This window comes from Salvia splendens, chromosome 20 (assembly GCF_004379255.2).
Source record: "Salvia splendens isolate huo1 chromosome 20, SspV2, whole genome shotgun sequence".
NCBI classification, from domain to species: Eukaryota; Viridiplantae; Streptophyta; class Magnoliopsida; order Lamiales; family Lamiaceae; genus Salvia; species Salvia splendens.
The window spans coordinates 12,507,730-12,531,793 of record NC_056051.1 but is presented as its reverse complement, the minus strand read 5'-3'; the positions used below and the strand labels follow the sequence as shown (position 1 = coordinate 12,531,793).

Sequence of the window (24,064 nt, the reverse complement as noted above, 5' to 3'; positions counted from 1 at the left end):
TAGAACTTAAGAATATGCACAAATGTCAAGTCAAACGATGTCATAAAATAGGCGTCGAGTATTCGATTACAAGGACTTGGAAATACAATAAGCATTTCATCAAAATGAATCAGTTTCGATGGTGAGAGTTTACAATTCTCACTTAGCAAAATACAGCGGAAAAAGTCCATACTAAACGACTTCATGAATAAAAACACGAATCGTTGAAAGATCCCCTTGATTATTTAATTAGCATCGACTCCGATCACCACGTCTTCACCTGGATGTTCAACCTGCAAATATAGAAATACATGCGGGGTTGAGTACAGGAGTACTCTGCTCAGTGAACACATGCCGAAAAATCAAAACATACATTATATAGTTGTCAAGCCATCAACAATAACACACGGGGGGTTTTCTTTAAAGGCCCAAACTAACTAAATTCTTTTGTGAGCTAAACGTTCAATTGATCAATCTAACTTCTCCCTTTTCATACCATATCTGAATGATGTTTGCCTGGAAGGTGGACACCTTCCGCGGACATCATAACCGGCCTACCCTCTGGATGGCTCACAGCCCTCGCGTATAGAAAATCAATGCCTAGTCAGTTTCAGCTGATCCTTACAAGCAGTGTCATTTCCATAATAAAGTCGCCTAATATATAATTCTTGTGCTAAGCCAAAGTCAGGACTGGGTTCTTCATGTTGGATATTTGACACACTAAATATAAGGACACTCAACAAGGATGAAATATGGAGGTTAAGTATTAATAGGCTTCTCACAAAATGGATTACAAAATACACAAAAGTGCTTCAGCACAACACAACTCTCTCAATTTTCCTCACTTGAGCTACGGCTCTTTTCCTCTCCAACTCACTCACTTCTTTTTCTTTCTTTTTTTTTTATACAATGAACTACAACTACACCTATTTATAGATATTCAAAGATGGATAAACTAGCTATCTAGTATACACATATCCACTACGTGTCATGATTAGCCTAATTAGAAAGCCATCACATACTAACCATATATTCCACCGCCTAATGATCAATATGGTACGTGGCTTTCATGTAGCCATGAGGAAACAAAATTTCTTCCACGTATAATAACTAGGTGATGCACCTACTTCATCACTTTTCTTAATCTTAAAGTAATTGAGTTTAATAAACTCAACACTTTCACCATGTGTTGTTCATGCCATCAACCGACTAAGGCAGCAACCCTCATAACTTGATGAGTAATGAATATCTTACTAGAATAATTCTCGTATCACTTTCTTCATCCGAACCAGATATATCACTACAAAAAAAATGCTAATTGCTGACGTAATTAGTGACGGCAGCAAAAATTTTAAGATTTAGTGACAGATAAATGACTGGAAAATACCGTCACTAATTGGTGACAGAATATTTCGTCACTAATACAAAATTACTACCGTAACCATCATTGATTTCCGTCATTGTAACTTTGGTGATGGAAAAATCTGTCACTAATATTTTTTACTGACAAGCTTTTCATTGACGGATCCATTAGTACTTAATCCGTCACTATATGAGTTAAGTGCCTAAATTTCGCTATTTAATGATGGAATTATCCGTCACTAAATCGCGCATTTTTGTAGTGTATTGATAGGGAAGCACTTCAAAAATAACTGATTTTGAGTTCACGGCATCCTACAAATATCTTCCATTAGACTAACATATCGGACAATTTAGAAACATCCACCTGGGATTTAGTTATTGTGCTGCATATATACTTATTATTGCATTAAAGGGTAGAAAGGGAAACACAAAGCGTCGTGCAATTTTGACCCTATATATATGCCAATTAAATTCAGTCAGTTATATTCCCTCCCCTAATTCTTGATGCATTAACTATTTTATACATGGGAAGTTATTTTTTCTTTCTTCTAAGGTTATACAATTTCTTCAACACATAAATCTCTCAATCAATAATCAAAATTGATTTTAACTATCCTAAATAAATAAATTTACATAATAACTGTAAGACTCAAACTCTACATTGTCGAATTCCATAATTTCAATGACAAGCGTCTATCATGAATATCAATAATTCATTAGAATGTAATATTTCAGTATAACTAAAAATGTATTTCATCCCCATATTTAATTATTTTATTTCAGTTTCAGTTTCAGTAAAAGATTTAATTTTTTATGATGCACAGTCTAACTAAAAATGTATTTGAGTTTTATGCTTTACCAAGTGATCGTATGCTTTACAAAATAATAATTGCATCTAAATGCACAAACAGTTGCATTTAATACACTAGAAATTGCTTGCATTTTATAAATATATGGTTGCTTACAATACACAATCATCACAATCATTGCACCATAATAATCATATCATCTCATTTCATGGTACCAGAATATACATTGCACTTAAACAAATAGAGTGCGCATTTAATACCAATAAAATTGCATTATTAAACATATTGGATACAATACTCGTCTAAAATACATGAGCACACACGTTTGCACAATATGTCACGAACAATGTTAAAAGACATTCTATTAGTCCAAAATAATGGATCATAAGATGATCACAATTCCACTACAAAATTACAATTGTACTCGACGACATTAGACTTGTAGTCTACAAAACTCCGAATCTTTGGTTTGAGACATCCCCGGGTGTTTCAATCAGAGCATATCCATTAAAATTAGGAAACATCTTTTCAAATTGTTGCAGCCAGACTCGCAAAATTTTCTGGAGAATTCTTGAAATATAGTCATTTTATGATGTCCTTTTGTCTTTGCTGCACATTTTCACCATCGTCATTTCCAGACTCATACTAATTGCTTCCTCCCTTTTGGCACTTGTTACCTGCTGGTTAAATAAAATCACTTGAGTTAGGCAAGTGCAATTCATATGCAGTTCGTAAATGAATACATATTTATTGCATCAACTGTAAAAAAAATATTGCATTTTCTATGATTTAAAATATGCATAAAAAAACCAAAAAGTATGATGCTAACACTATCCTACCAACGTGTTTTTAGCTTCAATTAGTGCTAAGGCTAAATATCTGCAATTTTCCAAAGACTAAATAAACAAACTGTCATACAAATGAAGCAAATCATCAAATAAATGAAGCAAAGTTTAGCACAAAGTAAGCAATCTTTCAAACAAAACAAGCAAACTATTAATGCACAATTATAAACAAATTAAGCAAATTCATGCCCAAAATAAACAATCTTTCGAATAAATTGAAACCTCTCTATTCTCAAAATAATCAATCTTTCAAACAACTTAACCAAATTCTCACCCAAAATAAGCAATCTTTCGAATAAATTGAAACCTTTTTACTCTCAAATTAAGCAAATCTTTCCAACAACTTAAGCAAATTCTCACCCAAAATAAAGAATCGTTCGAATAAATTGAAACCTCTCTACTCTCAAATAAGCAATCTCTTTCCAACAACTTAAGCAAATTTTCGCCCAAATTAAGCAGTCTTTGGAATACCTGCATATCATAAAACGGCTGTGCGATTGCGAGCAAAAACAATCACCAGCCTCAACCCAGAACACATAGATCACTTTGTCCTCCAATTTGATAGAAATCCCAAATTCCCACCTCAGAAATTTACCGAAAGCAAATCCAAAACTTACCATTCCAGAAGTTCCTGTTACCAAGTACAGCCTTGAGCATTATAGGAACAAGCACACAATAGGTGCTGCAACAATGAATGTGTTTGGGACTATCTATACGCTAATAAACAGAGAATAAATATTTCAGTATCAGCAACTTCATATATATTCTTTTTCACTGCTACTCATTTATTTGACAGCAAGCTTAAGAAAATTACATTTCTCCTCCTCAGTAATTATGAATACCTTTATGAAGTACTCCCTCCGTTCCATAGTAATAGAGCCATTTTGCCATTTTGGTACGTTCCATAGTAATAGAGTCATTTCATTTTTTTAGTAAAAGTCAACACATTTTTCTACTCCTATTTTACTCTCTCTTACTTTTTCTCTCATCATCTCTCTACCTTTTTCATTTTCCACTTTATTCTCACTTTACTTAACTCACCTAACACAATTTTTCTTAATCTCCGTGCCGAAAAGAAACGTCCCCATTACTGTGGAACGGAGGGAGTAGGTAATACTGCACCCCAACTTATGTTTGAAAGCAATATTTGTAGGACTTTTGCTACTGAAAATCTAATCTATGACAAACAATATTGGCACTGCAGTACGTATACACTTCTGAGCTATATAATGTAGCAAAAACAAAATTAATGAAGGCAAACTAACAATGTAACAAAAAAACAGACCTTGGAGACATTAGCTCTTCCAGGATGCAACACATCGATGATGAATTGCTTCCTCGAGAGGAGGCGATTTGTCATGAACTTCCTTGTTCTGAGCCTTGTCCACCATTTTCCTGCAAAATATTACAGAAAGAGTTGAAACTGAAAAATGTATTCTGTTTCATCAAGATTCAAAATCATCTATTACTTTCACAATCTGTACATATGTAAATCTACATTGTGCGAGGTGAAATAGTAAAATTTGACCTACAAATACACAAAATTCTTAAATAACAATTACAACACGTATTTCTATCAATATTCTAGATCATCACCATCACTTCCACAAGCTAAAGGTATATCTCTTTCATCAATATCTTCACTTCCACCGTCTGCAAACTGCTCAAACTTAGAAGCAAGCTTCATCTCCTGCGTGATCAGCTCCGCAAGATCGGGCCGTTTCGTGCTCTTGTAAGCCTCGACCACCGCCTTCACCAGCGCCTCACTAGGCGCGACCTCCCCGTGTTTCAACTGGCTGTGCACGCGCTTCACCCCCTCGACCATCCCAGCTCTCCCGTAGCAATGCACGAGATTGATCAACGTCATAACATCGGGCTCGACCCCTTCGTCCTGCATCCTCATGAACATCTTCAATGCGTCATCTATCTTCCCATAAGCAACGTAGGCCCGGATAGCAGCATTGTAAGCAGAAGCGTTCGACCTCAGCCCTACTTCCTCCTTCCTAAAAATCCCACACCACTCGAGAGCATAGGCGTGCAACCCCACAATGGAGAAAGCCGAGGTCACCACCGCCTGCTTGGCAAACGGCCTGCCCTCGTAGTAGGATGTTTGGAGGTCGCGCACAGCCTCAGCCGGAACACCGCCCTTCTTCAAGACCGTGAAGAGGACCTTGAATGTCTCTTTGTTTGGGGAGACCTTCCCCACCACCACCATCTCGTGCAAAAGCTTGCCACACTCGACAAGCTGTCCGTGTGCAGCATAGCATGCCATGACTTTGTTGTAACCAACGCAGTCTCTCAAGAAACCCGACTCCCTCATCTGCTCAGCTACCTCAATGGCTGAGTCGAGCATCCCCATGTTCTTGTAGACGAGCATCATGGTTGCAAAGGTGACCCCATCGGCCAAACTTGTCTCCCTCAAATGATCATACATTGCCTCCGCCTCAGAAAGCATCCCCAATTCAGCATACACATTCAGAATGCTGTTAGATGCCACGATATCCGGACCCCCATCGAGCATCTTCATCCTCTCGTACATCCCCCTCGCCCCCTCAACGGATCCGATTTTACCATAAGCCTTGATCATTGAAGTCAAGATCACTTGGTTAGGAGAAATCCCAGAGTCCTCCATGGCCTTGAAGTACACATTTGCTTCCTCAAACTTCCCATCCTCTGCAAACGCATTGATCAACGAGCCATACACGATCTCGTTAGGTCTCACATCCAACAGAAGCATCTCTTGCAACACATCAATTGCAATAGAGAAGCTTTTCTTCTCTGCAAACCTAGCAATCAGAGCAGAGAACGTCAAGCATGAAGGCTTAAGTCTTGCGTCCATCATTTCATTCAAGAATTCCCTTGCTCTGTCTGCAAAACCACTTGCAGCAAGCATCTGGATAATAGAGTTGTACGTGCACTCATCCGGCCACGTTCCTTGATTCCTCATGCTCTTGAAAAGAGAGATTGCTTTGTCGTACATTTGAGCCTTACCATAAGCTTTGATCATCACATTATACTCCAACACATCCCTCTTCTGCCCAAATCCATCCCTCTCGCCATAAAACAAAGCCTCAGCTTCAGCCCAAAGTCCGTTCTCAGCATAAACATCGAGGAGAGCTGCATAAATCCGCGATGAAAAGCCACCACGGGACTTCACCCTCTCAATCAACAACTTCACTCTCTCATTCATCCCAACACCAACATACATCTTAGCAAGCAATGGCAGAGAACTCTGATCAACACACTTCCCAAACCTCTCAATTTCTTGGATCACAGATTCAACTTCTTCAACCATATTATGTTCACTCAATATCTTGATCACAACCCTATGTGTTGCATCATCGGGGAAAAGACCAAACTCCCTAATCTTCGTAAACCACCCTAGTGCTGCATCCACATCCCCTAAATCTGCATAAAGTTTCAAAAAAATGTTATACGTCTTCGTATCTGGTCTAATACCTCTCTCCTCCATTGCATCAAGCAAAGCCTCTGCCTCAGACAAATGCCCCTCACTCCCACATATGAAAATCATAGTGTTAAACGTGAAAGCGTCCAATGGCACACTGGCCTTCAACATATCAGAAAACACACCCGCAGCCTCCTCCAAACGCCCCGCCTTCCCATACAAATCAATGAGCGTGTTATAAGTAGTCGTGAGGCGCGGCTTCCTCGTCACATCACTCTCCTCCACACCACCAAAATCTCGCGATCTCCCCCCACTTCGAAAGAGCTCAGTCAGCAAGAACTGCTTCAAACTCAAAGCTTCCTCATCACTCTCAAAATCTAGATAATCCAACTCAACTCTCCCAACACACCAATCCTTATAGAACTTATCTGCCTTATCAAACTTGCCCGCATCCTTCAACACCTTAATGACAGTGGACATTGTGACCTCGTCGGGGAAGACCCCCCTTAGTTTCATGTGTTTGATCCACAAAAGAGCCTCCTTCACAAGCCCTGCCTTCCCATACACATCCACAAGCATCCCATACGTGTTGTTCGTTGCCACAACGCCCTTATCGGACATCTCGATCCAGCAGAGGCGCAGCTCATCCCATTTCTGAGCCCTACCCAATGCGCGAAGCACCACATTGTAATGTATCACATTTGGGGCATAATCTTGCTGGGATTTAAACCAATTAAAAACCCTAATTACCTTATCCCACCTACTCTGCTCTTTGAGAATCAAAGTTTGCTCCTTCGGATTGAGCTTCCCGCAATAGGAATCGAGAAGGGTTTCAACATCTCTCCTGCCCTCCAATTCACGCAAAATCCCCGGCAAAACGCCACCGTACTTCTTCTTTTTTCCTTTATTCAAGCTTTTTTGGGACAAATATACGTCCTTGGAAAGACACTGGAGCTTAAACCCTAGAAAAACCACATCTTTACCATGGTATTGGTGACAACTGAACCCCCACAATAGCGAGCTCACAGGGGAGCGAAAGCTGCGAAGCTTACACGGTGAAGAAGATGGAGCTGAAGCTTGTGCCAAAGAACTGCCGCAGCATTGCAACATCATTTTTTTCAATTTTGAAAAGAGAGGGAGAAAGAGGCATCTACTTGGGCGCGCTCACCATCTTCTCTTCTAGCTCTTGAATGATTTCCTGGCAATATGGACATATAGCCGTGAATAGTCGGAAATGGATACTATTTAGGGTTCAAATAGCCTCTAATTTATAATCTGTGTTCTGTAAAATGTTTAGTGCAACTCTGAAGAAAAGAGAGACTTGTCCATATTTCAATTCAACAAGCCTTTCACCTCTTTAAGTAAGTTCTCGTCAAAATCTTTTGTTCCAAGCATGCATTTTTAAAATCAATTAGGACATAGCCTCTGCCCCAAAATCATAACCAAGAATGCTTATTGTTATCATCAAAACTCCAACTTTGTTCACATTCAAATTCGAAGTGAGTAGTGTTCAACTTGAAAAATAAACATATGGAACCTAAATAAGCATACAACTAGAAGAACAGGGGGCTCGAGCGTAGATTCGAGATTGAGCCTGATTTAACAGTAATTTCACAATCTATCCATTTTAAAAACTTTTTAGTGAAAATCTGAAGTTTTAAATCTTGAATTTCAAATTAAAATAAAAGAAAATAAACCTTACCTCAGGCTGATGACGGCAGCGGCTGCTGGAGTGTTCGAACCGGCGAGAAGCATCAGTCAAAAGGCTGGAATCCCGGCAGCAACGGCTAAAATGCAAACTGGTAGGGGGAGAAGGCTGGCCCTGGTATTATGAAATTCTTATAAATAAGTGAACATTTTGAAATTCTTATAAATAAGTGAACAATTAATTGAAGCTGTATTTATGATTTCATGTGAACTACTGTAAACTAATTCTCTGATTGCAGTGCTTGGGGGAGATTCTGCCCGACAACTCCGGTGAACTTTCCGGCAGTGGACAAAGGTAGAATCTTTCAATTTACCTATTTCTGAATATTTGAAGACCGAAACATTGCGTTTATTTTACAAATTTTGAAAACTTGAGAGAAAGATACCTCACCGGGATTAAGGGCGACGGCGGCGTGAAGGAAAAGAGTGTGACGGCAGGACGACAACAACGCCGGTGGCGTGAAATGAGAGGGAGGAGGAAAAGAGGGGAGAAGTAGAGGACGACGGCTGGCCGAAAGAACATCCGGTGGACGGCGACGGCGTGAGGCAAGCGGTCGTGAAGTAGAGCAGGAAGAAATGACGAGGCAGGACGTCGGTGAGGCAGAAGCGGCGTTGGTCGTCTTGGCGGCGGAGATAGAATTGGGTGGTGTTGGCTTCCAAAAGTATTAGGACCCGTTCACCTTCCCTGAAATGCCCAGAAATGGGCTCAATTCTGGGCTAAATCAGGTGTTCAGGGTTATGGTTTTATTACTGTCCAGCCCGTTAGATATGAGGAAGCCCGCACTATTCAGTGCATTTAACGCAAGAAAAAAAACTGACGAACTAGGTGATTTTCAATTCTCGTTTCACTTTTTACATCAAGAAATGATTGTGCAATTACATTTTTGCCCCTCATCTTCCCTTACCATCGCTGATTCTCTCTCCTTCCTCACATTCACATTTGGCAAACCCTAGGCAACCCGGCATCCACTCTTTCTTCTCCGACATACAGCCGGTGCGTGCATCGGCGTTTTGGAAAACTACTCTGGGCACGCTGCTCACACCCCGAATTGAAGGGGAGATTATGTTTTTACCCCAGAATTGAACGCAACTTTATTCCGGATTTCTCGCCCAATTTTTCCGTTTTGATTCTACAATTCAATTCAATTCAATTTTTCTTCTTATTGGCGTTTGATTTCCCTGATTCAGCTATTGTAGGGTGTGGAGCAAGGTTGATTTTTTTTCCGTGATTGTGTGGTTGGCTGATTTGGGATTTTGTGCACAATTTAGCGAAGCGAGAAGAGAATAAAAAATAGAGAAATATGCACTTGTGATGGATTTAGGGAGTGGAAATTTTGGTGTGGTGAGCCTTATGTGAAACAAGGAGGCGGAAAGAGCTCGTGGCGATGAAATACATTGAAAGGGGGCATAAGGTTTTCATTCTACCTTTTGTTATGCTGATTAGTACTACATTCTGATTAAATTCGTTCTTTTAATTTGATTGGTGCCCTTTTTTTCATCCAATCTTTGTTTTCTGAACTAGATTGATCAAAAAGGTTGAAAATTGTAGTGCTGTTGCAGAGGGATCATTCCAAAGATGGCGGTGGCTGATGGACAATGTGATGACGACGAAGGCGCCGCCGCTCTCTTCAAGGAAGAAGGCGTCGACTACGCCGATGACATCGATCATTCCGATACACCTATTCTCCTTCGTCCCCTCGCCTCAGCTACCGAGTCTGGCAACCTCGACGCCCTCCGCCAAGCCGTAGATGCTTTTGATCGTAAGATTGATGAACCCGGCTATCTGGAAATTGCCCAACTACTTTAAGCTCTGCTAATGATAGTGTGGAGCGAATGTTGGAGACTATTGGTATGGAAGGGGATACGCCTCTTCACCATGCTGTTGGAGACTCTGGTCTGATGCACAAAAAGAAGTTGAAAATTGTAATGGGGTCTTTTGGGGTAATGCCTGCTGAAAATTTTTGTTTGGAGTTTGAAGGGGTATTTTTGGGAACACACTCATATAAAGAGAATAAATAAATAAACCATAAATGCAAATATGAGTTTATTTCTGCCTCCTCGAACAAGCCAATTGATTTAAGAATATGTGCGCCCAACCTTATACAAATAGCAAAGGAGTTTAATCAATACATTTGGAATGGCGAACACTGAACACGCCCTTAGGGCTTTAGATTGGGCTTTTACTGTAATATGGTTTAAAAAATTTACAAATAGAATTTAAATCTTTAACAGTTTTTTCTTCCCAATGTAAAAGGCTGTTATATCCTATTACTCCAAGAATATAAATATTTGCAGCTAAGAATCCACACATTTTCTTAAACCTTAACCATAAATAATTGCAAGCAACGGTTTTATATGCTATGGAAAATTATTTTACCTTTCCCACATATATGCAAGAAAAATACAACTCAACTATCTTGAGAAGGGAAGGATGAAGTATTAAATTATAAACTGAAATGTTATATTGTATTTCATACTACCAAATTTGTTGAGTCAAAACAGAAAATAAGATTAGAGATAAGTAATCGAATAATATCTTAAATTCTTATTGGTATGAAAAAAGGGGTTCGTTCCTAATAACAAATCCTAATGATGTTTGTTGTTTACATAACTTTTTAATGTGCTTAAGTCTAATATCATACAATTAGATAGATTATTTAGTAAATTATTCTCATTAACGGTTTTATTTGTAAAAGTAATTTTAATTACTACATTAGTGTTTGATCACAGAATTTTTTTAATAAGCTTAATAAGATCTAATATCACTAAAATAGATTATCAAATAATGACCTATTTTCATCCAAACTGTTTGGTTTATGAAAAAAATCCTAGTTAAGATCTGATATACAAAATAGATAGATCAACTAGTGAATTAATCTCATTCAATTACTCCTTAATTTGTAAAAGAAATCCTAATGATATTAGTATTTTAATTTATTAAATTAATCGTAATGTGTTTAAGATTTAACACAGACATAGATATATCAAGCAATGAATTATTTTCATCTACCTATTTGGTTTGTAAAAAAATTTGTAATGACATTAATATTTGATTCATTAAATTTTTAATATGGTCAAGATCTAATAGTGCAAAATATATAGACCAATTAGTAAATTGTTTTCAGCCGATTATTTATTATCAAAATGAATATTAATGATATTAAGTGTTTGATTAATTATTTTTTAATGTGATTAAGATGTAATTTTTGTTACTGGTAAATGGTAACCTGCACGTGGTTAAGTTGAATTTGGTTAATTGACATGTAATTGGTTTTCTTAGATAACATTTGAACGTGTTAAATTGAATTGTTTTATTGATCCTAATTTCCAACTTAGTTTTTGAATATTACTTAAAAGTAAACTCAAGGGCTCAAATGAATATTATATCCATTTGAATGTATATAGTACATCTTAATCAATATATCTTAATATTTTAAGTGGATTTCAGATTAATTGAACTAAGAATAATCTAAACTATATTGAATTGTTAAACTGAATCTAAAATTCAAGTTAATTGTTCAATTAAATTTTAGCTATATTGAATTTAAATTTAAAGTAAATGTTTAATTGAGTCCAGTTTGCAATAAATAGTTCAATTCAAATTAAATGTCAGGATCCTTCGGTTGGATCTATGATAAATAGTATAAAATGAATATAAATATAACTGAATTATTTAATTAGATATAAAATTCAACTTAATTGTTAAACTGAATCTAGTAAGTATTTAACTTATTTATTCAATTAAATTTAAAATTAAACTTAATTATTCAGTTGAAACCAATATTCATTTAATTAGTTAAACTGAATCAACTATCAAAATATTCCCGATCATTCGATTGGATCTAAAATAAATTGAATTTAAAATGAATCCAAGTTTGATTGGATTGTTAAATCAACTTAAAATGTTCAAATGATTATAAGATTAACTGAAAGCATAAATACTCATTTGGATCTAATTAAAATTCAATTAAACTGCTCAATTATGATTCAATTTAATATAAAAACAATTGAAATCTCGGATGATTCAATTGAATATAAGTATCAATCAAACTGGTTAATTTAATAATTTTTTTTAAAATTCTTGATAATAATCAGATACTAAATTTAATTGTAAGACTCTCCTTTATGCCTCGTCGTTTCAATGTAGTTGAGTTGTATTTCTTTTTTGAGTTGTCCCAAGGTAGTTGAGTCATTTTTTTGGCAAAAATTGTATCAATTTTCATATTTTATTTTCTCTTTATCTTTTTTACTTTATTTTCTTAACTTTAAATCTTTAATACAGCTTTTTTTAGCAAAAGAAATATCCTAATTAACTTGAGACAAAAGGATGTAAATTATTATACAAACAAACACTCCACTACATTATGCTTAAAATTAGTTAAGTTAAATGATTGGAATTTAAGATGTAATACCACTCATTTAGAATTGAATCAATTGGAAGAAAAGAATGAAAAGTGAAAAATAGAAAGAGAAAAAAAAACAAACAAAGAAACAAACAGATAGAATCAAGATAAAGGCGTTGTCTATTTTGATTCAATTTCCAATGTTTTGATATTAAATTGGTAGTAATTAATGGATATTTCAGTTCTAAAGTTAAAACGTGTGCGTTCTCTCTCACTCTCTCAAATTAAAGGGAAGGGTAAGTCTATGGGTGTAACACCCGCCTTTTCTTTAATTGTTTTTTTTCGTATCTAATCTCTTTTACCTCGCGTTGTGATCGAGTGAGATGTTTAAAGTAAGTATCATGTCGTCAAATGAATGAAGTTCTTTTAGCATTGAAGAACTAATAGCTAGTTTGAGAGGTTCAATTTACAAATAAAAGTCCAAAAGCGTTTTTACAACGAGTTCGACACTAGAATAGAATAAGAAAAACAATTTCGGACATCACATGAGTCGTGCCGGGAGGGACTCGCGCCGGACAGCCGTGCCGAGTACCGGGCAGCCCCGGGACAGCCGTCTCCCGTCCTCCGGGTCTTGCTCGATCACCACTTTTGCACTCCCGATACCTACACGAAAGGATAGACCACGTATCAAATACACTTTCGACATCAAATCAAGACGAAAAGTGGATAAGAATCGCATCACGTCAAGCACGTTTTCCAAAAAAAAAGCCGCATTAATTAGTCGTCAAATCGAAACGAAAAGACGTGATTTTTGTCTTTTGTGAAAAAAAAATATATTCAAAATTCATTCCATTTTCTTCCCTTATCTATAAAATTTACCTCCATTCACTCAATTCCTTTACTTCAAAAACAAGAATTACCATCAAAGTTAATTCAAGGGAGGATATCATCAAGTAAGATATAGAAGGTGAAAGCTAAAGGAACAAACCGAGTTTCTCATCGTCACCTCTTCTTCCTCATCTCCTCGGAGTATGTTCATTCAAACTATACTCTTTCATACCAACATTTATAGATCAACCATGCTCTCCACTACATGCTCAACTTAGCCATCATATAATTGAACCAATAGACTTGAACTTCAAACCATTTTATTTCCTTAATTATCTATAGACCAAGTATGCTAGGATTCTTTTAGCATGCTAAATGTAGAGATTTCATCCAACACCATCACATACTTTTCATGCTATCAAGGACTTGAAACATGTATGTTCATACTTAAATGTTCTTTAACTAAAATTTTGCAATCAAGAGTTTTGAGCACATTGTTTTCTTATATGAACAAACTTGAAACTATGAACTTCTTTCAACCACAATCTTAATATCAAGCTTTAAAACAATGACTTAACTTTAAGAGTTTGAACTCAACGCACCCTGCTGCCAGTGAAGCTCTGGCGGCTGCAACGTCGCTCCGGAATGACCCTGCTGCCCCAACCCCCCCCCCCCCGACGGTGGCTGGGCTCACACGCCGGCGAGCCCGACAAAGCGACGGGGCTGCCGGACCTGTTTTGGAAGAACTGGAGTGAGAGATGAAGGGGAAAGCATGTGTATGTTCATGTATGTGCGTGTGTGTGTTAAAGAGAAAGAGAAAGATGAGAAAATAGAGACGTACCTGGTGACGACGACGCAGCTGCGTGAGAGGGAGCGGACGGTGGGAGTACGAGCAGCAGCGTGACCTGCTGACAGCGGCGAGGTGGGCGGCGTGCAGCCGGCGGTGCGAGTGTCGTTCGCCGGCGACACAATGACCGGCCGAGCCCCGGTGAACGAAGAAGAACGAGAGAGAGTGAGAGATCGGTGAGAGAGAAAGAGGGGAGAAGAGAGAGGCGAGACAAATCTGATTTTGGGATGGTGATTATAGGGTTCACTTTTGAATTTTAGGACTTGGGCTCTTGTTGGGCCAAAACTTTAATATTTTTGTTTAGGCTCCATTAAATCTTTTCTTTGGGCCGAGAATTGAGAGGAAATGAGAGAGGTTTAGCTCTTCAATTTAATTGATGGTTTGATGGTGGTTTCCAATTAATTTTTAAATCAGTTTGGTTTGATTAAATAATTAATCTCACGATTAATTATTTTCTTTTCAAATCTCTGAAGTCAATTAATATTTGATCTCTTGATGAATTTCTTATGGATGAGTTAAAATATGGGCTTAATGAGTTTTTTTGATTTTTTTTCAAGTAATTAAAGTCTCTAAATTATTTAGAGTGTCGCGAGCTTGAATTGAATGAACTTTCTTTTAATCTAAACCCTGAACGTAGGATGCATACCTCATGTAAGATCATTGCATACCATCTTTTATGAATGTTCTTACGACTAATTGAATTAATACCCTCTTTCAAGAAGGGCGTGTTCAAGGAGTTGATTTTCGAAACCGAGCTTGAGAAGGGTATTTTTGGAAGCATCGAGGTGGGTTTTATATCCAACACATTAAGTGTGGATAAAATTTATCAAGCATATATGAAATGATTTTTGTTTGATAAAATCGCACTTTTTTTTTTGCAAATGTTATCGTGCCATAAATTATTTATTTTATGATGCCTATCTGTTTTGGCTATGCCAAAAAGGAATAAAACGAATTCAGACTCCAATAGGACTGAAAATCCTATTCGAGTTAGTGTACACAAAGGAATGGACCGTGTGTCATCGTAAGGGTTGGCCGGTCAATGTGATCGTGGAAGGTGGCCACCTTCCCGACACACTATGAATGATCAGATATGGCGGATTACAAGGATGAACTTAGTCTGATCAGACGAACTTTATGAAAATGAACTTAGTAAGCTCGGGTCTTTAAGAAAAACCTCGTGTGTTACTGCTATGGCATGATGACAATGACTTTTTATTATATATGTGTAATTTTCGGCAATGTGTTCACTGAGTACCCCGTACTCAGCCCTGCATGTATTTATAAATGTACAGGTTGAGCTGATGATGAAATGGTGGCTGAGTGGAGTTGGTGGCTGTCTCACATCTTTTGTAGGATTTTCTGTGGCATATGTCTTCACACATATTGCTGTGTTTTGCAACTTCTTCCGTTGTGCCTCGTTGTAATATTTTGTACTAAATAGGTCATAAGGACAATACTTTGTTTTGAGATGACGCTTCGCAAACTCTCTTTTGGATTGTATAATCCTGCATATTGTCTTATGAACCTTTTCTGTCTTATCAAGAAGTGTTTGATGCTCCATTATCCTTATCCCCTTTCTATCCCCTCTTCTTATTCCCCTCCCCTAGTCACGTTTCCCCGAGCATTGATATCCTTAGCAAGGTGCGGTCGTGACAGAGTGGTATCAAAGCATAGGTTTTCCGCTTTGAAATCGTGAATCTTCCTTCGCAACGAAAAGTCTAGACTTATTCCTCTAGATTAAACTAACAGACCAACCAAAACTCAGCACCAGTTTCATCGCACTCAACCTGGAGAAAGGTAAATTTATTCTTTCTAGTGGGACGTTCCTTTCAAAAGTACAATAGTGGAGGTAATAAAAGAAGTGATATCTCGAGCCGAGACGCAATGCTTTGTAACATAGTAGACGCCACCCGAGGCGTGCGGCTTCGGCCGAGTGTAACCATTTCTTTCACAGCAGAAGTATTTTTGTACATACTTGTTATACTTTCTCTCTTGTTTATCGTTTCAATAAAACTTCTCGTGTAGATGAATCAGCGCCGGACTGCTCGTAAGCAAGTCACGCCCCAGGCTATTGCAGACAATGCGATACTTGCCTACCGATCCTACAGGCCTCGTCCTGAGTCAAGCATAATGAGGATCTTATATAAGTTCTTCGAGTTGTGGGAGGAAGCCAACAAACACGGTATCTCCGGACTTGATGGCATACGACATTTGATTCCCTTACTACCAGATGATTGGGAGATATGGACGACCAGGTTATTAGAAGATTACATCTATCGTCGGGCCGACACTTTAGAAGATGTGGGAGACTTCCCAGGTTTCATATCTGCCATTTTCCAGCAGTACGCGGAGTATCAGAATTTCCCGCCAGCCTCCCCAGACATTCAGGCATCACACCCACTCCAATGGGACACTCCTGCTCACCTTACTGTCGAGTCTTATGGCCAGTATCATCATGAGGCTGGACCTTCACACAGACAAGAGGTGGACCTGCCCCCAGGTTTTGATCGACCCCAAGGAGTACGTCAGTTCCCTGGCCAGGAGCATGACCCCACATGGCGAGGTAAGGCTTGACGAATGCACCTGCAGTATTCATGGATCTCATGAACAGGTGCATTCGTCAAGGTAGGGGTGGAATACCTTGTTCATGAGATCCATGAATACTGCACCTGTTCATAAGATCCATGAATACTGCAGGTGCATTCGTCAACCCGAAGGGCATCACAACAAACTCGTAGTGGACATACCGTGTTCGAAAAGCCGTCTTTGGTATGTCGTCTTGTCGAATCTTCAGTTGGTGGTAGCCGGATTTTAAATCCATTTTTGAAAATACACTCGCCCCTTGAAGTTGGTCGAACAAGTCATCAATTCTTGGCAACGGATATTTGTTCTTGAGGGTCAACTTGTTCAACTCTCGATAGCCTTTTCGTACAAGCGTTGCAGCTTGTAGTGCAGAGATTATGGATTTCCGCTTACTCATCGTGATCCCGTGAAAGTTCGTGGGTTCTTTCCCTGGAGGGTGGAAAGAAATTTGTCGCTGTTTGCATAGGATGGTGGCAAAATTCTCAGCTAACCAATCCATTCCAAGGATTATGTTGATGTCCCACATCGACATAATGTTCAAGTTGTTGTCTAACAACTTATGTCCTCCTAAGAAAATCTCTATGTTTGAGCAAAACGGTCAATTTCGACTATTCCCCCGACTGGCGAAGACACCCTAATTTTATGTTCAGTTTGATCCGTGGGGAGGTCTAAGGAATCTACGCAGAGTGCTGATATGAAGGAGTACGACGCACCAGTATTAAATAAGAGAATAATAGGCACATCGAGGAGCATGGCCATACCTGCTAGATTTCCTTGGTCCCTTTCTGGCTTCTTCTGTCTCAGAGCATAGACGCGGGCCTGTGAGGGGAGTCCCGGTCGTAGAGCTTGTTGTTACTGCGGTGGAGGAGGTAGCTGCAGGGGCTGCCAAGGTTGCATTTGTATTGCTCGCAGCTGTGGGCGTTGTGCTGATTGATTCGACCTTGCCCCTATCCCGGGAGATTTGTTAGGGCAGTTTCTAGCAAAGTGACCATTCTTGCCACACACGAAGCAAATGTCTGTCCCTGCTCTGCAGATCCCCGTGTGTACTTTGTTGCATTTGAAACACGGTCTTAGATTTGACTGATATCCTCCTGTTGGGGCATTTTGTCTTCCAAAGTCCTGGGGGCGAGATTGTGGTTGCCATGGCCGTTTCTGTTCCTGAGGGCCTCGGGTACCATCCCATTTGCGCTTTTCTTTGAATCTTTGGGGATGCAGCTGCGGAGGTCCCTGGGCTGTAGTCTGGGTGTTCCTCTCGTTGGGCATTGCTGCTGCCTCTATGTCCAAAGCTCTGCTTAGGGATTCCGAGTAGGACAATCCCCCGTGGCTAGCTAGCGTCATCCTAATCTCATGTCTTAGACCGACACAAAATTTCTCCGCCATCTTCTCATCAGTATCGACTTGCTCCGGGGCATATCGGGACATATCGCAGAAAACTCTATCATACTCAGTAACTGACATCCTTGCTTGTTTAAGGTGATAAAATTCCATTTCTTTCTTCTTTCTGTAACTCTTGGGAAAATATTTATCGTATATTCCTGCCTTGAACTGTTCCCATGTTAAATCTGCCAGTTGGTCCGAGGTCATGGTCTTCCTACGTGCCTCCCACCAGAAGTCGGTCGATCCGGCCAACTGGAAAGACACGCATGTCATGCGCTCTGTGTCTGTGCAGTGCAGGAAGTTGAATATGCGTTCTATAGCGCGAATCCAGGTCTCAGCCTCGACCGGGTCGCCCAATCCGTTAAAGACTGGTGGGTTTTGCCGGAGAAAGACTTCTTCAATCCTTCACTCAGGTATCTGAACCTGCACCAGTGGTGGCGGAGGTGGAGGTGGTGGTGAAGGTGGAGCTGGTGTGATGTCGCGCCACTCCTCTTGATTTCCCTCGTCAATTGGGAGCACTCTTTCCCCGCGCCCCCTCCCTTGTCCTCTAGGACGTCCAGCCCTTCTAGGTGGCATTCTTATTGGAAAAGAACGAAGAAGAAAAAGGAAAAAAATAAGGTACTCACATTCGAAAAACTCATACAATCAAGATCACACTGTGGGTTCCCAGATATGATTATATTTGAGGATGAACAATAAGGGAGCATAAGGAACTTCACAAGTAAACATAATTTGTAAGCATAAAGCATTGCAGATAGATATATACATATATACACATCAAACCAAAATTGCCTCTAGGGAGGTCTTTCTGTACAGAGCTGACTCCTTATGCAACCAAAAGTCCCAATTTCTACACGGTCAAAAGATGAAAAGATCGTGAAACTGAAGAGTGAAACAGTTTTCACGTCACAAAAAGGGGACTGCAAGAAAAGGAAAAAGGAAGCAAGAAAAAAAACTAGCATCAGGACTGCCTCATAAAGGGTCAGTTGCTGATGACACACGAACTATCACTACTCTACAGATCTTCATTGGAATCTAGTGAGCTCAACCCAGAACTTCCCTCAAAATCATCTCCGTGATCCGAGTCACTGCTGATCTCGACCGGGTGATCCTCGGCCTCTCCTGGCAACTCTTCGGGTACAGGAGGAGGCATCGCAACATCAGGGACAACAAAATCCTCCAGCTCTGCCCTGAGGGCGTTGAGACGGGCTTGTAGCTCTGCTGACAACTGACGTACGTCGTCACGAATCTCCTCAGCAAGAGGTAGAAGGGGTACTCGATCAGGCACCTCTGGAAACTGTCGGTACTCGTAGGAGCTCCTCATCTGGGGTGTTGCCTCGTCATCAGCAGGATACTCCGTCAGATCCTCATCGTCGTCCGGGGCGGCTGCCATGGGGGCCTTGCCTCGCCATGTGGGGTCATGCTCCTGGCCAGGGAACTGACGTACTCCTTGGGGTCGATCAAAACCTGGGGGCAGGTCCACCTCTTGTCTGTGTGAAGGTCCAGCCTCATGATGATACTAGCCATAAGACTCGACAGTAAGGTGAGCAGGAGTGTCCCATTGGGGTGGGTGTGATGCCTGAATGTCTGGGGAGGCTGGCGGGAAATTCTGATACTCCGCGTACTGCTGGAAAATGGCAGATATGAAACCTGGGAAGTCTCCCACATCTTCTAAAGTGTCGGCCCGACGATAGATGTAATCTTCTGATAACCTGGTCGTCCATATCTCCCAATCATCTGGTAGTAAGGGAATCAAATGTCGTATGCCATCAAGTCCGGAGATACCGTGTTTGTTGGCTTCCTCCCACAACTCGAAGAACTTATATAAGATCCTCATTATGCTTGACTCAGGACGAGGCCTGTAGGATCGGTAGGCAAGTATCGCATTGTCTGCGATAGCCTGGGGCGTGACTTGCTTACGAGCAGTCCGGCGCTGATTCATCTACACGAGAAGTTTTATTGAAACGATAAACAAGAGAGAAAGTATAACAAGTATGTACAAAAATACTTCTGCTGTGAAAGAAATGGTTACACTCGGCCGAAGCCGCACGCCTCGGGTGGCGTCTACTATGTTACAAAGCATTGCGTCTCGGCTCGAGATATCACTTCTTTTATTACCTCCACTATTGTACTTTTGAAAGGAACGTCCCACTAGAAAGAATAAATTTACCTTTCTCCAGGTTGAGTGCGATGAAACTGGTGCTGAGTTTTGGTTGGTCTGTTAGTTTAATCTAGAGGAATAAGTCTAGACTTTTCGTTGCGAAGGAAGATTCACGATTTCAAAGCGGAAAACCTATGCTTTGATACCACTCTGTCACGACCGCACCTTGCTAAGGATATCAATGCTCGGGGAAACGTGACTAGGGGAGGGGAATAAGAAGAGGGGATAGAAAGGGGATAAGGATAATGGAGCATCAAACACTTCTTGATAAGACAGAAAAGGTTCATAAGACAATATGCAGGATTATACAATCCAAAAGAGAGTTTGCGAAGCGTCATCTCAAAACAAAGTATTGTCCTTATGACCTATTTAGTACAAAATATTACAACGAGGCACAACGGAAGAAGTTGCAAAACACGGCAATATGTGTGAAGACATATGCCACAGAAAATCCTACAAAAGATGTGAGACAGCCACCAACTCCACTCAGCCACCATTTCATCATCAGCTCAACCTGTACATTTATAAATACATGCAGGGCTGAGTACGGGGTACTCAGTGAACACATTGCCGAAAATTACACATATATAATAAAAAGTCATTGTCATCATGCCATAGCAGTAACACACGAGGTTTTTCTTAAAGGCCCGAGCTTACTAAGTTCATTTTCATAAAGTTCGTCTGATCAGACTAAGTTCATCCTTGTAATCCGCCATATCTGATCATTCATAGTGTGTCGGGAAGGTGGCCACCTTCCACGATCACATTGACCGGCCAACCCTTACGATGACACACGGTCCATTCCTTTGTGTACACTAACTCGAATAGGATTTTCAGTCCTATTGGAGTCTGAATTCGTTTTATTCCTTTTTGGCATAGCCAAAACAGATAGGCATCATAAAATAAATAATTTATGGCACGATAACATTTGCAAAAAAAAAAGTGCGATTTTATCAAACAAAAATCATTTCATATATGCTTGATAAATTTTATCCACACTTAATGTGTTGGATATAAAACCCACCTCGATGCTTCCAAAAATACCCTTCTCAAGCTCGGTTTCGAAAATCAACTCCTTGAACACGCCCTTCTTGAAAGAGGGTATTAATTCAATTAGTCGTAAGAACATTCATAAAAGATGGTATGCAATGATCTTACATGAGGTATGCATCCTACGTTCAGGGTTTAGATTAAAAGAAAGTTCATTCAATTCAAGCTCGCGACACTCTAAATAATTTAGAGACTTTAATTACTTGAAAAAAAATCAAAAAAACTCATTAAGCCCATATTTTAACTCATCCATAAGAAATTCATCAAGAGATCAAATATTAATTGACTTTAGAGATTTGAAAAGAAAATAATTAATCGTGAGATTAATTATTTAATCAAACCAAACGATTTAAAAATTAATTGGAAACCACCATCAAACCATCAATTAAATTGAAGAGCTAAACCTCTCTCATTTCCTCTCAATTCTCGGCCCAAAGAAAAGATTTAATGGAGCCTAAACAAAAATATTAAAGTTTTGGCCCAACAAGAGCCCAAGTCCTAAAATTCAAAAGTGAACCCTATAATCACCATCCCAAAATCAGATTTGTCTCGCCTCTCTCTTCTCCCCTCTTTCTCTCTCACCGATCTCTCACTCTCTCTCGTTCTTCTTCGTTCACCGGGGCTCGGCCGGTCATTGTGTCGCCGGCGAACGACACTCGCACCGCCGGCTGCACGCCGCCCACCTCGCCGCTGTCAGCAGGTCACGCTGCTGCTCGTACTCCCACCGTCCGCTCCCTCTCACGCAGCTGCGTCGTCGTCACCAGGTACGTCTCTATTTTCTCATCTTTCTCTTTCTCTTTAACACACACACGCACATACATGAACATACACATGCTTTCCCCTTCATCTCTCACTCCAGTTCTTCCAAAACAGGTCCGGCAGCCCCGTCGCTTTGTCGGGCTCGCCGGCGTGTGAGCCCAGCCGCCGTCGGGGGGGGGGTGGGGCAGCAGGGTCTTCCGGAGCGACGTTGCAGCCGCCGGAGCTTCGCTGGCAGCTGGGGCGTCGAGGGCAGTGGCGACGTCGGGAGGTAGCGGGGTGCGTTGAGTTCAAACTCTTAAAGTTAAGTCATTGTTTTAAAGCTTGATATTAAGATTGTGGTTGAAAGAAGTTCATAGTTTCAAGTTTGTTCATATAAGAAAACAATGGGCTCAAAACTCTTGATTGCAAAATTTTAGTTAAAGAACATTTAAGTATGAACATACATGTTTCAAGTCCTTGATAGCATGAAAAGTATGTGATGGCGTTGGATGAAATCTCTACATTTAGCATGCTAAAAGAATCCTAGCATACTTGGTCTATAGATAATTAAGGAAATAAAATGGTTTGAAGTTCAAGTCTATTGGTTCAATTATATGATGGCTAAGTTGAGCATGTAGTGGAGAGCATGGTTGATCTATAAATGTTGGTATGAAAGAGTATAGATTGAATGAACATACTCCGAGGAGATGAGGAAGAAGAGGTGACGATGAGAAACTCGGTTTTTTCCTTTAGCTTTCACCTTCTATATCTTACTTGATGATATCCTCCCTTGAATTAACTTTGATGGTAATTCTTGTTTTTGAAGTAAAGGAATTGAGTGAATGGAGGTAAATTTTATAGATAAGGGAAGAAAATGGAATGAATTTTGAATATATTTTTTTTTCACAAAAGACAAAAATCACGTCTTTTCGTTTCGATTTGACGACTAATTAATGCGGCTGTTTTTTTTGGAAAATGTGCTTGACGTGATGCGATTCTTATCCACTTTTCGTCTTGATTTGATGTCGAAAGTGTATTTGATACGTGGTCTATCCTTTCGTGTAGGTATCGGGAGTGCAAAAGTGGTGATCGAGCAAGACCCGGAGGACGGGAGACAGCTGTCCCGGGGCTGCCCGGTACTCGGCACGGCTGTCCGGCGCGAGTCCCTCCCGGCACGAGTCCCTCCCGGCACGACTCATGTGATGTCCGAAATTGTTTTTCTTATTCTATTCTAGCGTCGAACTCTTTGTAAAAACGCTTTTGGACTTTTATTTGTAAATTGAACCTCTCAAACTAGCTATTAGTTCTTCAATGCTAAAAGAACTTCATTCATTTGACGACATGATACTTACTTTAAATATCTCACTCGATCACAACGCGAGGTAAAAGAGATTAGATACGAAAAATAAACAATTAAAGAAAAGGCATGTGTTACAATGGGGCCATAATATGGCTGACCATAAATCACATTTCAGTAAATATATGAGCTTTTAGATATTAATAAAATAATTACCTCATTTAATGCTTAATTTAGCTGACAATATTACTCTTTCTTTTTAATTCACAATACCATTGAATTTACTACTCAACTTTTTTTAATACTACTACTTTATTTCTATTTATATTATACTTTATTATATAGTTTTAACAATATTGTTTTAATTTTCTTTTTCAATTTTTGTACTTTTTCAAACAAATTTAAGGTTAATTGAAATTATCAATTCAATATAAAATCAATGAAACATCCAATTATTTCAACTGTGTATGGATCTACCATTTGAATATCAAATTATTCAATTAAATATAAAATTTATTAAATTTCATGATTATTAACTTAATTATAAAATTATTTTAAAAATCTATTGACTTAATAAGAGATGTAAAAAATAATTGATTGAAAGAAAGATAGAATTGGTAAAAATTAAGGACTCATTAATTTTATACTCCACTAATTTGTTTAAAAATCAAAACTCATTTTGTCCATTTTTTTCTATAACTTAATAAATTAATATAAAACAAAATAACA

General features: G+C 39.4%; 1 protein-coding gene and 3 long non-coding RNA genes across 9 annotated transcripts; 1 reads left to right on the top strand and 3 right to left on the bottom strand.

Annotated features, from left to right (window-relative positions):
- Positions 1 to 861, bottom strand: LOC121781853. The gene is made up of 2 exons (XR_006046195.1): positions 476 to 861; positions 1 to 272 (listed from the first exon to the last, which is right to left on the bottom strand). It is a non-coding gene; the product is annotated as an uncharacterized LOC121781853 (long non-coding RNA).
- Positions 862 to 2,474: 1,613 nt separating this feature from the next.
- On the bottom strand, positions 2,475 to 7,710 carry LOC121782868 (pentatricopeptide repeat-containing protein At1g73710-like). 5 transcript variants are annotated; one of them, XR_006046467.1, is made up of 4 exons: positions 4,592 to 7,710; positions 4,281 to 4,390; positions 3,467 to 3,626; positions 2,475 to 2,830 (listed from the first exon to the last, which is right to left on the bottom strand). XR_006046467.1 is itself a non-coding variant. In XM_042180847.1 (3 exons), the coding sequence occupies exons 1-3, from the start codon at positions 7,512 to 7,514 to the stop codon at positions 3,609 to 3,611; spliced, it is 3,051 nt and encodes a 1,016-aa protein (XP_042036781.1). In that variant the 5' UTR covers positions 7,515 to 7,710; the 3' UTR covers positions 2,475 to 3,608. The 5 variants fall into 5 exon arrangements, 3 of the variants coding, with proteins under 3 accessions (XP_042036781.1, XP_042036779.1, XP_042036780.1); XR_006046468.1 differs by having other exon boundaries at positions 2,475 to 2,827; XM_042180847.1 differs by having other exon boundaries at positions 2,475 to 3,626.
- Positions 7,711 to 12,855: 5,145 nt separating this feature from the next.
- LOC121780780 lies at positions 12,856 to 14,332 on the bottom strand. Its single transcript, XR_006046092.1, has 2 exons — positions 14,121 to 14,332; positions 12,856 to 14,011 (listed from the first exon to the last, which is right to left on the bottom strand). It is a non-coding gene; the product is annotated as an uncharacterized LOC121780780 (long non-coding RNA).
- A 7,520-nt stretch (positions 14,333 to 21,852) lies between these two features.
- On the top strand, positions 21,853 to 23,370 carry LOC121780739. 2 transcript variants are annotated; one of them, XR_006046084.1, is made up of 3 exons: positions 21,853 to 22,064; positions 22,174 to 22,359; positions 23,104 to 23,370. It is a non-coding gene; the product is annotated as an uncharacterized LOC121780739 (long non-coding RNA). The 2 variants fall into 2 exon arrangements; XR_006046083.1 differs by having other exon boundaries at positions 22,174 to 23,370.
- Positions 23,371 to 24,064: the final 694 nt, after the last annotated feature.